The 13,345-nt window shown below is 40.8% G+C and overlaps 1 protein-coding gene across 14 annotated transcripts in view; it reads left to right on the plus strand.

The window, feature by feature from the left end:
* NCOR2 (nuclear receptor corepressor 2) overlaps positions 1–13,345 on the plus strand; it is a 1,213,077-nt gene that overhangs the window by 940,518 nt on the left and 259,214 nt on the right. For all 14 annotated transcript variants that reach the window (XM_085635706.1, XM_085635715.1, XM_085635711.1 and 11 more), the window contains one exon: positions 11,617–11,759. In XM_085635706.1, the coding sequence (XP_085491832.1) occupies positions 11,617–11,759 (143 nt within the window). The remainder of the gene's footprint in view (positions 1–11,616; positions 11,760–13,345) is intronic.

A 13,345-nucleotide genomic window follows, 5' to 3' on the forward strand; every position in this document is an offset into this window, starting at 1 on the left:
GACCTTAGAATCTTGAGACCAGGTTTCTAATCTCGGCTGTGATGCGTTACACACACGTGTAAAGTCATGATTCTGAGCACATCACTTTGACTTCCTGTTCCTCAAATTGTAAAGAAACGTTTCACTCAAGACCTACATACAATCTCCCCAGACTTCCACGCCACCTCATAATATTTTGGTTTCTGTAGAAACTGAGTTGAACCAAACAGACTATGGACATCACATGATGTTTTACATGTTCTGCTCCAGTAAAATGTTGTCCATACAGCACTCTATGGAGTGCTCTAGGATCCTTAAATAGCTTTGTTTGAAGCTGCAATGAACACACTGTGCCAATAACACCAATCCCCTTCTTGCTAAATTACCCATCCAGTATCCTTAATCCCAACTTCATAATAGGCATTAGCTACATAAAAGCGGGTGCATTATTTTAAAGCAGGTTATTTTCTGCTGCGAAAACCATTTTTTAAATCCTTTTAATTCCATGGAAAAGATAAATGTATTGACTTGCATTTTTTATTTTTCCTACTTTAATCCTGTAACATTGCAGGGAAAACTCCTGTTAATAGGGAGAGCAGAGTTTCTTATCTAGCCTTCTTTAGGTGACAAATTCAGTTGTTTAGATTTGTATTTCTGTATTATCCAGGTATCTTGCTTGCTTATATTGTTTCTTTTGCAGACTAGGGGACTTGAAATGGAGTGTATAGCAATTGAGCTCTTGAATGCTACAGACATCTGCAAAACAAAGACAAATGCATATTTGTATTTTAATTATGCAGAATATTTGGAGTTTTAAAGTTTGCAAGATTTTGTGTTATTGTTCGTCCTTACCTTCTGAATTTTGAACCAAGAATGACGTTTTTATTGGCTGAATTTTCCTCTGATACACTGTATAAAGGCTCTGTGTCCAAAGTCGTGTTTTAGCTTAAAATCTTGAGAAACAATGAACACTCTTCTTTCTTGATGTTCCTTTGAAATAATCTTTCAGTATTAAGAATCTCATTTTCTGATTGGTACGGCTGATTTATATTTTTTACCTATGTCTCGTTGCATATCAAAGGAAGTTTTCATTTACATATGTATTTATTTTTGCATCAACCATTGCAACAATTTTCTTGAGTACTATAAGAACATTTGCAAAATGGACATACCTTTCAATAATTATTATTTATACATAAGCCTTTCCAAATCTTGTCCAGTCTCCTCATAGTATTCTGTTACACATTGCTTGTTTCTCATAGACGAGTGCCAGTATCGCATATTGGGCCATAATATGCAACATTGTCCTGTATAGCTTTACTGGTGAATTCCTTAAAATTAATCTTACCAAACCAAATTCCTCAGCAAATGTTTCTCTGTATTATTAGATTCTAACAATCTTTCTTCTGGGTAAACCTATTCTCACCAAAATAGATGCATTGAATATGGTGCGAAGTATAGTAACTAGAAATGTTTAATTTACCAATAAAGTTCATAATTTGTGCTCTGATTGTACTTTGGCCACATACCAAATGGATATCATTCTTATCTTCTTCCTTTGCTATTTTCAGTTTAGCACTTTATAAGATTAAAATACCCTATGTTTATTTTCTGGACTGGATCTGGACACGGTTGCAATAGCTCCTGTGTGCGGACTTGTGGCCTCATCGACCTCCGTTGCGACTCCATCTCGCCTCTGGATATGATGAACTGATCAACTCCACTGCTGCCCGCCGATATGAGTTGCTCTTTTTCCATGGCCAAAGAAAGATCCGGGGCTCAGACCCTTCCAATTTTGGTTTTTGTAATATTCTTAAATTTGTAACTTTGGCAGTGTTCAGCTATGCTGTCCCCACAAATGACTGGTTTCAAGCTGTGTAGGTTTTGTCAGAAAAATATGTTGTTGAAGGAGTCCCACAATGTCTGCTTATGGTTTCTTGGTACCAAGCATGACTCTAAATGTGTGGCAAGTGTTCCATGATGGGTAGATTCTCAGGAAATATGCAAGTTTCCCTACATGGCATTTGATGAATCTAGGCTTGTAGGTGAGAAGGGCGGTGCATCCATGGAGAAATGTAAAGACAGTGGAGCTACAGTCCGCACACTGGAATTACTTTCCCCTGCTCAACTGTCCCATAAGCAGTACGCAAAGTGCATAGAATACTTGAGGATTCTCGCATATTGGCAGCTACCACCCCTCTTTACCTGCACAGGAACCCATGCAGACTTTTCATAGTGGCAGGAGTAAAAGAGGCCGCAGCGCTCCTCGCCCTCTGCTTCGCCAGACGTCACTGATAAATCTTTTTCGTTTGCAATCTCTTATTGAGACCTCCAGGTGGCAGAATCCAACATTGCCTGCCTTACTGCTATTCCATCATATCCAACCTAAGGGTTCTCCAAATTCACAGGTTGGTTAAGCTATTCCCTTTTGGATGCACCTCCCCACATGCCTCACTTTACTGTAAGGTGCCCGCAGATCACTCCATGCCTTCGTCAAAGGAAGTGGTGATGTTGCTCACCAAAGGGGTCGTTAAACTGGTACAGAAAGCAGAGAAAGGACTGGGGTGTTACTCCTGGTAGTTTTTGGTTTCCAAGAAGGATGGGGGACTAACACGGACTCTAGACCTCAGACTCTTGAACTTCCACAAGAATGGAAAGTTAACAATGATGGTACTTGCTTAGATTCTGAAGTCCTTGTTTTCTGAGGACTGCATGGTGTTCCTTGACCTGCAGGATGCATACTTTCGTATGCGGTGCTGCAGTCCCGCAGGAAGTACTTCTGGTTTGTGGTGGGGTCGGACCAGTACCAATCTGCTGTACTGGCCTCCAGATTACAGTGCCCCCTTAGGTCTTTAGAAAGGTCATGTTGGCGGTTGTGGTATCTCTTCGCAGGTCAGGGATGCATGTTTTGCCGTACCTCAACGACTGGCTGCTGAAGACTGGCTCAGCACAGCTAGATTCTGGCTGCCCACAGACCATGGTGCCGTTGCTGTCCTTCCCGGGGCTCTGCATCAACTGTCCCAGGACCCGCCTGCGGTACAGTGGATTTCCTTTATCTGGACTGTTCTAGGAACAGTTACCCGGGCCTTTTCACCACACTACGAGTCTCGGGCATTCAAACCTTGATCACAATGATTCAGGAAAGAGCTTCTGTTCAGAGATCGGTTGTTCTGAGGCCGCTTGGGCACATTGCATTGTGCTTCCAGCTGGTGCCTTCTGCATGTTGGCATGTGCAGGTTCTTCAGTGGCAGCTGCAGTGTGCTTATCACTAAGGGTTGCTTTCAGACGGAGTCTGCATCTCTGGTGAGGCATCTGGGGATCTCTGGTTGTGGATGGTGGACATCAATTTGCCATGACGCTAGCCATTTCCCTTGCCCCTTTGGATCTCACTGTAGTGACCAATGGGGCATCTTTATGCTGGGAGGGTCAGCTGGATGTGCTGGTGATCAGATTTCTGTGGCCTCGGAAGGAGGAGCACCACCACATAAACCTTTTGTAGTAAGTTGATCCAGGTGGCGATAGACATGACCATCATGTGGTACTGCAACAAGTTCGTTGAAGGGGGGGTCTTGTGTCCTTTGTCTGTATGTTCCCTGGATTTGGTTATGGTTTGCACTTAATGGGATTTCCACAACAGTCCCGTCACCTAGTGTGGTCCTCAACATCAGGGCAGACTAACTCGGCAGACATCATCTTGCCAATCACAAGGAGGCACAGGGTTACAATTGCCGGGTGTGGCGTCATGTTGGTAGACCTGTTTGCTATCTCCAACAATATTCATTGTCTAGCCTTTTGCAACTCTACAGTTCTCATCCTAAGGGTGCCCTGGAGAAACTTTCTGCCTTTGGTGATACTCCATAGTCCTATATTTGTTTCCACCTCTGTTGTTGATCCCGCGGATCCTGAAGAAAATCGAGTGGGACCGAGCACGTTTGATTCTGTGATCCCAGATTAGTCCTGGATGGTTTAGTACTCTGAAATGCTGGCATTGAGCATCTTACCTCCTTTTTGGCTCCCTGTTCGAGGGGACATGCTTTCCCAGCCGCTGCACCAATCCCGCATAATCTACACCTTCATGAATCGAAATTGAGGCGTTACTAAGTGAGGGGCTTTGATTTACGATCTCGCAGGCTGATGTCATTTGGCTGTTCGCCACTCTTCCACCAAATCAGTTTATTCGGACCTTGATTCCAGTTTGTCACTGGAGGCAAAGCGACAAGAGTTGACCCTCTGTACTTGAAATTGCCAGATGTTCTGTTGTTCATATTATCTTTAGCCTGGCGCGGCTTTGCTGTGGCCAGTGGTAAGGGTTGCTCTTTGGTCCTTCTTCCTTTGTTTGATCAGCCTTCATTAATCAAATGACCTGCTGGTTCCCTTTCCCTTAAAAGGCTTTCGCAAATGTTTTGCTCGGCACTTTTCGTTATGCTGCATAGGGACCTCTCAATGTTATTCTTGTTTTGAGTTGTTCACGGTAGGACTTTGAAACTTTGGACTCTAAAGATAGTTTCTTGTTACCATCACTTATGCACGTTGAGACTGCGAGCTAAAGGCCTGGTCCCTTCAGCATCCTTATACTTCCTTTTAGTCTGACAAACTGGTGCTTATAAGGTATGCACCCTTTCTCCTGAACCCGATGTTACCTTTCCTCATCGCGCAGTCCGTCATGCATTGCCCATTTTTGTCCCCGACCGCATCCATCTAAGGAGATGGAGCGGCGACGCAGGTTGGATCCTCTTGGACGCCCTTAGCTTCTACATCGATAAGAGTAAGGAGTACCGAGTGGATAGTCAGCTGATTGTTGTGTTTACTTGTGCTCAGAAAGGAAAGGCTGCCGGGAACTGAACCTTGTCCCAGTGGATTGTATTGTACATCAAACTGCGTTTTGCTTTGGCCAGAATGGATCTTGCTGAGAGCCGCAAGGCTGATGTCAACAGGATGAAAACTACAAATAATGCTCTTGCTTGGGGGTTCCTGTTCCAGAAGTGGGCATCTATGTATACTTTCACCTGGCACTACTGCATTGCTAGATTAGGCTGCAGAGAGGGTTTTTACCCCTGCTTCGTCTTTGAGGACTGCCTAGTGCAAAATCCACATCCTTTTAGGGGACAGTGTTTCGTTATTGAACGACAAGGTAAGGAGTCTGCAATTAGAAGTACTGAACATGAAGGATAAGCGACTTACCTTTGGTGATGCTCTTTCTGTTGGATACTTTAGAACAGTAGATCCCTCGCTACTCGCCCTCCTCAGAGGGATGCATTTTTAGGTATTAATAATACCCTAAGCTTTCTTACACAAAGAGGAAAAATTCAATCAACTACACTTTGCATTTTTGTGGTGCAGAAAGGTCTAATGATTAACCTGACATCAGGGCGCAGGGGTGGCAACTTGATGCGGCTCTGTGTCGTCATGTCCAGAGGCGGGAAGGAGTCGCGACAAAAGGACAAATGTCGCTGGAGCAATCTGTTGGTGGGAAGGAGCCAATATTCTCTGGTTTGAGTTTGGATTCTGAGGATATTCACAAAGTGAGAAATATGAGGTTTGATAGAGCTTCCACCAGAAAGAACATGACTAAAAATAAAGAGCTTATTTTTTACATTCTTATCGCAAAACTGTCCTTATTGTATATTATTTTGAATTCTGCTTAGGTCACAGTTCACAGACTGTTTATGGCCTCGTCACTTTACTCTAATCTGTAGCTGCTTGCCAATTTAATTCAAATTGCCCTAAAAATGTTATTACTTTAGGTTTACAATAATCTTGTGAAACTGTTTGTTCTACCTGTTCCTACATCATTCTCGAGCTGATAATACCTGACCTCATTAATAATTAATCTTAAACTATCTTAGTTTGTATGACATCTTTATCTTGGTCCAGACCCCCTTCTGATATTCTCCAATATCTTCTGTAATAGCCTTTTATTATTTATATTCTGCTGAAAACCAGAACGATCAAAGCTTGTAGCTCTTACGCCATAGTATACATTTCCAAAGAAAGATTACGTTATATGTTTGTATTCACAGGTAGTTCAATATGCCATGAGCATTCAGATAAATTGTTTTATGTTTGACTTTTCATCAGGCCTTGTTTGCGATAGTTGTCAAGTTGTTGTTTTGTCCAAATGCCTTGAGTGTGTTCGTGAGGGTGAAATCCTGTTTTATGTAAAAGTCTAACTTTTTTTCTAATGCCCCTATAAGTTTATATTGATGATCATTTTTAACATTACCTTATGAATTAACCAGTGCTTCGGGAATATTTAAAATTTTATATTAAGTGATTATGGCTGTATGATTTTATTTATCAATTAGATTTTATGTGGAACGTAAATATCTTTTTCCCGTTGGAGTTTTCTCATTTTATATATGAAAGAAGAGGAAATAGTTTTATATGTGTTTAAATTATGATTTATGTATTTTGTAAACTTTGGCATTTGATAATCTTGTTGCATTTTTATTTAAACTGAGATTTAATTCTGGCAAAGAAGTCTCATACGAGCGTCATTCATTTTGCTTACCCTCTATTGTGAAAAAAAAGAAACATTATCAGTAGTTCTTTGATACTGAGTCCGGAAGAACATGTGCTCTCTTCAGTAATCAGTCCATATCTGTTCTCTACTCAGTCGCACATCATCACTCCACTTAGTGTTATTCATACGGGAAGCTTAAAATACTCACGGATGTCACTTTTTCATGCACTCGGAGCTGGAAGTTGGGGCTGGGGGCTCCATGAATTACAGCTTTCTTCACAGGCATTTTTTAAACCTCAGATTTCTAGGAATTTACATTTTCACTATTTACTTCAAGAGCAGCAATTCCTAATTAGGGTTCCGTGAATGCTTAGAAAAGTAACCAATATGAGAGGGCTGATAAAGTGTATGCAAAAAAAGCGAAATTAAAAACAGAGCATGCAAGAAAAGCAAAGTTATATGCTGCAATCTAGTTTATTGCTTCGTCTTTGAAAATAAAACAAAATTTGGAAAGCTGCAGCCTTTCCATTAAAATCTAAATTTCGATTTTTTTTAATTTAATGAAATATTTAATAATATGTGCATCTTTGTGCCGTCTGTTATGCTCTGTATTTGAAGGCATTGGTTTGTGTCCCTGGCGTCTAAGAGGGATGCAGTGGGTGTCCACAGAAGCCAGAAGACTAAGAACAGCTGTTCCACAGTGCTTTAGCTCTGAAAACTCTCAAATTAACTTTTTCCTCACTTGTATGCCATCTTGGATTGATTTCTTGATATCTCTTACCTTTTTTAATTGTTGCATTATTTTGATGTTTCAAAATGCAATTCACTCTCCTAACCTCAAAGCACACTCCCTCTTGCACCCTCATACTGCTTAGTCCTAACACTCCTGATTCTCTGTTTACGTTTAAGTAACATGATGTCGCATTCCTTGTACGAATATTATAACAGTGTAAATATTTGAAGCCATCAATGTAGACAGTCTTCATTATTGCTACTAACAAAGCTTCATTTTAAAATAACATGTACACGCGTCCCCATAGTTTCATAAATTTTGCGGTGTTTTCGTGAATTGACACTACGTGCTTCTCTTAAGTAATAACTTTTTTGCACTGGTGGTTCTGTTGAGTTCACTTTCTTCATTTATTTTTATTACTATACACAAAGTTTTATAACGAAAAGCATATGAACTCATAACCTTTCCAGAGAAAACAAATTCTAAAAGCAGCAAAAATCAGCACTACATTATCAGATTTCTTTACTTTACTCCTAAGTTAATTTTCATTGTTCCATTTAATATGATCCAATTAAATGAAGTAGTTGATCTACAATGTTCTAATATCACGCCGTGGATGCTGCCCTGTTTTCAACGTCTAGTTACACAATCTGGAGTGTCTAAGAGGCTTAGGAAGAGATGTCCAAGATCCCAATAATGTAAGAATATGAATGCATCCAAACCTGAACTTCTTACATTTCTTTAGGTTCATGCTTCTTCATACCAAGTAAACATGGAAGACGAACCTCTGATAGAGTGACATAAAATACTTAGCAATTAGCATTTCTTCCCCTTGATAAGGAATGCTCTTCACCAGCTCACCAGGTCCATAAAGTTAAGCCAAAATCTTCAGAGGAGGAATGTTTAAGTTTATTTAAGGTGTTTTTGGCAAGGAATGGTTTTTGTACAGGTGCTTCAATGTATTAATCAAAAGAAAATTAGTTAAAGAAGGTTCTAAAAGTCACTGGCAGTTGAACAAAACAAAAACAAAATTCTAGGATAAAGTACAGCAAAAAATCAGTATGACGTGTCAGAAGGAGAAGTAATGACATGACTTGCTTTTCCACCTCATCGTACAGTAGTACTTGTGCAGGGCTATCCTGGGAAGAGAGGAAAATAAACTACTGATAACATCTCTGGCTGAAGAAGCTGTGCTTCCATCTCTGACTGCAAACCCCCTACAGGGTTGATTTCCTTTCTCCCAGAAGTTGCCTCCTTACCAATAACTCTGTCGCCAGTCAGATTTAACATCAATGCTAGCCAGACTGGCACACCCACTGTACTCATTCTTGGGCTCTATAAGGCTTAATCGATGGCTTAACTCAATCTAGCTATGTAAGAGGGAGCGAGATTTCACTCCAGTCCCGAGCACAGCTAGCTTTGCAATTTGCAAAATATTTGCTGATAATCCATGCCAATAACACAGGTGATTCTCAAATACTCCAAAAGAATTTAATATATTGCTTTAATCCACAACGTCACACATAGGATGCAGTGGCATTTTTAACAGCTTCTCATGCTGCAGACATGCCTATCCGGGCCTTTTTTCTGAGCACGAAGGAAATACAACATACATCCCGAACTCGCAGCATCTGTTACCCAATGCATTTCGGGCCTAGATGGGCCATTCGTCAGGGGTTCACTACGAGTAAGAGAACATTAGCATTAGATTTGTGATTTTTTGTGGCCTCTATTAAAACAATGTTTAAACGTATAGCACATTCAATCGTAGAGGCAGGTTTAGGTAATATTTTTGTTGGAAATGTATTGATGATAGAGGGAAAACGATGTACTGGGTAGACCATTGAGTGAATGTGCTATACGTTTAAACACTGTTTTAATAATGCCACTGCATCCTACGTGTGACGTTGTGAATTAAAGCAATATATGAAATTCTTTTGGAGTATTTGAGAATCACCTGTGTTATTAACATGGATTATCAGCCAATATTTTGCAAATTGCAAAGCTAGCTGTGCTCGGGCTGGAGTGAAATCTCGCTCCCTCTTACGTAGTTGTTATGCGTGGGACATGGGTGGATCTCGTTGTCCAGGCTGCACGCTAAATCAATTGTGAATTTTGAGAAGATGAAAATGAAGATAACGGGAGTAATTAATACGGTGTGCACTGTAACGCTCTTTCTCTCTTAACTCAATATAGACCATATCATTTATCAAATGTCACAGGAACATTACCCACGGCTTGGTCTGACTTATAAAATATTTAAAAAGTCAAGAAAATTAGATCTTTTCTTTTTTGTGTATTTCCCTCATCATCTCATTGCTAAATGTACCCCCTAAGTTTTAGGGTTATTGAAATATATATGATCCCCACACCCTCCTCTTAGAAACCGTCTTTTTTGCCCTGCAAACATACTTAACTAGTGTTCTAACCTGGAATTCCGGCTTTTTCGTGGCCCCATATTTGCAAACAGCCTGTTAGTGATGAAAAGATTCTTTCATATGAGACTTGTTGTCTTAAAGTTGCCTCCTGATCTAGCATTTTTATTTGTTCAGCTATATTTGTGAAAGAGTCATGTACATGTTTTCCTCTGTAAGCATGCATTGTCATCTCTCTGTATTGCTGATCAGTGGTGTCATTTCCCCAAAGTGGTGTTGTAACATCATTATGAAATCTATTTTTTGTATCAAAAGCTTCATACATCTGTTTTACTGGCTCTGTGTTCAGTAAATAACAGATGTTAATACTGCCTGGTTTGAAAAATCGTAAATTTACCAAGCTTTATGAGAATGAAAAGTTGACTTGATCTAGTTGACATTTGAACTTCTGACCGGCGGACATCAGCAGATATCAGCGACTAATATTTAACATACTAAGTCATCTTGCATGACTGGGGAATGTCACTTTGCAGCACTGAAGTCAATTATCACTACTTTGTGACACTAAATTAGATATTTGTTTTTAAAGAACAGATTGTTCACAAGACAAATAATCCTCTCCAATAAAACCATTAAGCTTTGTCCTCCCCTGTGATGCAAACTTAAAAAAAGAATTACTTTAATAAGGCTGGAACACACGGAACAAAATATATAAATAAAGTTTAAAATAAATAAATAAATAAGGCTGGAACACATCTGTGTAGTAATTCATAGCTTTCTGGACTTGTTGCTGCTTGTCTCTAGAACCCCCAATGTCGTAAACTACTTCAATAATTTTAACATTTTAACTTAACATGTGATATACCGTGTACGTATGAGTGTTGAAGAGCTATGCAGCTTCGTCATGTCCAACTTTGGAACTATTAAACCGTGGAAGACCTCTAATTCTTATATAGAAGAAAGGTTTTAATTTCTTTACAAAACTGTAAGAAAGCGTCAATATCCCTGAGTACACAGGAAAGCTCATTCCAGTATTGTGCCAGTGGACGCTTGCGGTATAGTGTGAGATTTGCTGGATTTCATTGTTCCCAGATAGTTTCTCTTATCCGCACCCTTAATTCCAACTTGACACCACTGTTTCCCCGGGGCTGTAATGGAGTATCTGATGTTGTAGCAAGAGGGCCATTTCCATGGGGGGAAGTTTAATTAAATTGAAGTACATTGTAATCATTTACATACTCTGAAGTTATCCTGAAATCTGTCATGGGTCTAGCCCAGGCTTCTCCAGCGAGTACCTAGAGAGCTATTGGTAGTTCCCAAACTACCTGTGAGTAGCTTTCCTGTGTGTAACCCAGCATACCAAATTAGAAACTTTTGCTTGGTTGAATATGTGAATGCCAAAATTGAAAAGTGTGTATTTGAGGCGAAAATGTGTGCATTTTCAGAACCCATAATTAAAAAAATATATTTAAAGCTGATATTTGAATGATAAATCATGCCGCGTTGGGAGAATAATCTCTAACATTATCCCCTTTGTGCTGGGGTTTTGCAGCTGTGGCTGCTGTTTATTGCCGTTGTAGCGGTATTCCATACTGACTACTCCTTTTTTATATTACTGCTGGCAGTCCTGTACCAAGGCGATCACAGCTAGTAATCTTGCATAGGGTGGACACTAATGTACTCTTGCCTTAAGTGTACAACACTAATAATTTTGGTAGCTTTGGATGATTTTCATGGAACAAAAGTAACTCTCTTTAGTAAAAAGATTGGAGACCCCTGGTCTAGCCTTAAGGACCCGCTTTGAGCAGTGTCTTTCATAGCAGTAATGAGCAAAAGGATAGATACCTTTATGAGTTAGTTGACCTATGGAGGCAGTCCACAGTGGTTCCCGTCTGCCGATGTCATGTGATCAAGTCTCCTAGACCTGAAACTGACCAGGGTGTGGCTTGGCAAGGATAAGAGGAGAAGTAGAGGTGAATGCGCAGGTCCTGGTTCTTGTGTGTTAGTAAAGCTCTGTTCTCTGGCATTAGTTAACCTCCGCTGTGTTTTTTTGTTTATTTCCAAAGGTCTCCTTGAACATGGGCGCAATTGGTCAGCGATTGCCAGAATGGTGGGCTCCAAAACCGTGTCGCAGTGTAAAAACTTCTATTTCAACTACAAGAAGCGGCAGAACCTGGATGAGATTCTGCAGCAGCACAAATTAAAAATGGTAAGTTTCAAGTTCCACCTCCTAGGCCGCCGACTACACAGTTTAGGACAAGTTGTGAGTGCCTGCTCCTAAACCAGTTAGGCAATACATTTAGGACAAGTTGCGAGTACTGCCCCATTACTGAATTAGGCACATATTTAGGACAAGTTGTGAGTACACTTTGTTACCCAGTTAGCCAGCACATTTAAGATAAGTCATAACTACTGTCTCCTAACCGAGTAAGCAGTACTGGTAGGACAAGCCCCGAATATTAACTTGTTACCCAGTTAGGCACCAGAGCTCCGCCAAGGCACGATTACCACCTTATTACCGAGTTAAGCAGCAAAGATCGGACTATCCGTGATCACTGTATCGTATCTCCCAGTTAGGCAGCGCAGTTAGGACAATTTGTGAGTACCACCCTTTACCACGTTAGGCAACACATTTAGGATTCAAGGATTACCACGAGTCATTAATGTCACAGTTTCTTTTCAATTAGTTATTTCGATAGGCTTTAGGTTTAGTTGACCTTACCACTTTTATGGGAAACCCAGCCTTTCCGCATGGCTTCATTGGGGCTCTAATGGTGGTAACACAAATAGACAAGTTTAGATGTTCCTGAATTATGGCTGGCTGATGTGTTATTAGAAAATGTTGTTGTTTGTTATTATGACTACCCGTTGCCATGGACATGCTGCAGTCCTGGGTTTTTGATAATATACCATCTTATCACGCATGCCATTACAACGCGGTCGTTACAACGACCAAGTTGTAACAACGCATACCAATACTCCACAAGCCGGAACAATGACTTGCTCTAGGGGGGCGCTGGATGTTGGAATAGTATAATTTACTATTCCAACTCCAGTCTGTGCAACAGTAGGGAAGGTGTTGGATTTTAAATCCAACACCTTCTGACCCCTCCGCAAGTCGTTGTTCCGACTTGCGGAGTAATGGTATGCGTTGTTACAATGTGGTTGTTGTAACGACCACGCTGTAATTGCATGCGGTCTTCCGGATTAGTGGTAAACAATGTTTACTGTTTTTGGTTAACAGTTTAATGTATTGAGGAAGTTATTTTCCTGTTTCACTTCAGTTGCTCCGGTTGAACTCCAGTTATCTGCAATTGTGTGAAATTAGTGTAGAGTAGTGCAAACATTGCAAATGTAGTATCTGAAGTGTTTCTGGAGTTGGCCATTAGCCATTGTGAGTTTGTTGTCGCAAACGTGTCTTCTTCCCATGTTCCCTTGCACCAAGGTTTCCAGCAGATAAACCCTTGGGAAGCCCCGTCTGAATATAAAAGTTCTGTTTGCCATGGCCCTTAGGCTCTGTAAATTGCAATTGGTTTGAGTCCCAGGAAAATTCAAACTAGCATAAGCAGTGGGGGCTGGCATCTACAGGGGGTGGGGAGCACACAAATATTTATATATTGTGTACAAACCTTGCCTGAACCTCCGTCCTCCGCTCTGGACCTCTTTTCAGGAGCGGGATCCAGTGCGGGCACCAATCTTGGCGCTACTCTCATGCCTTGAGAGCTGTGCCCTGATTGGAGGGGGCGGCCTCACTCTCCGCTCCCCAGTGCCCTGGAGGTCTGCGCTGGGTTAGAG

This window comes from Triturus cristatus, chromosome 11 (assembly GCF_964204655.1).
Source record: "Triturus cristatus chromosome 11, aTriCri1.1, whole genome shotgun sequence".
Lineage (NCBI taxonomy): Eukaryota > Metazoa > Chordata > Amphibia > Caudata > Salamandridae > Triturus > Triturus cristatus.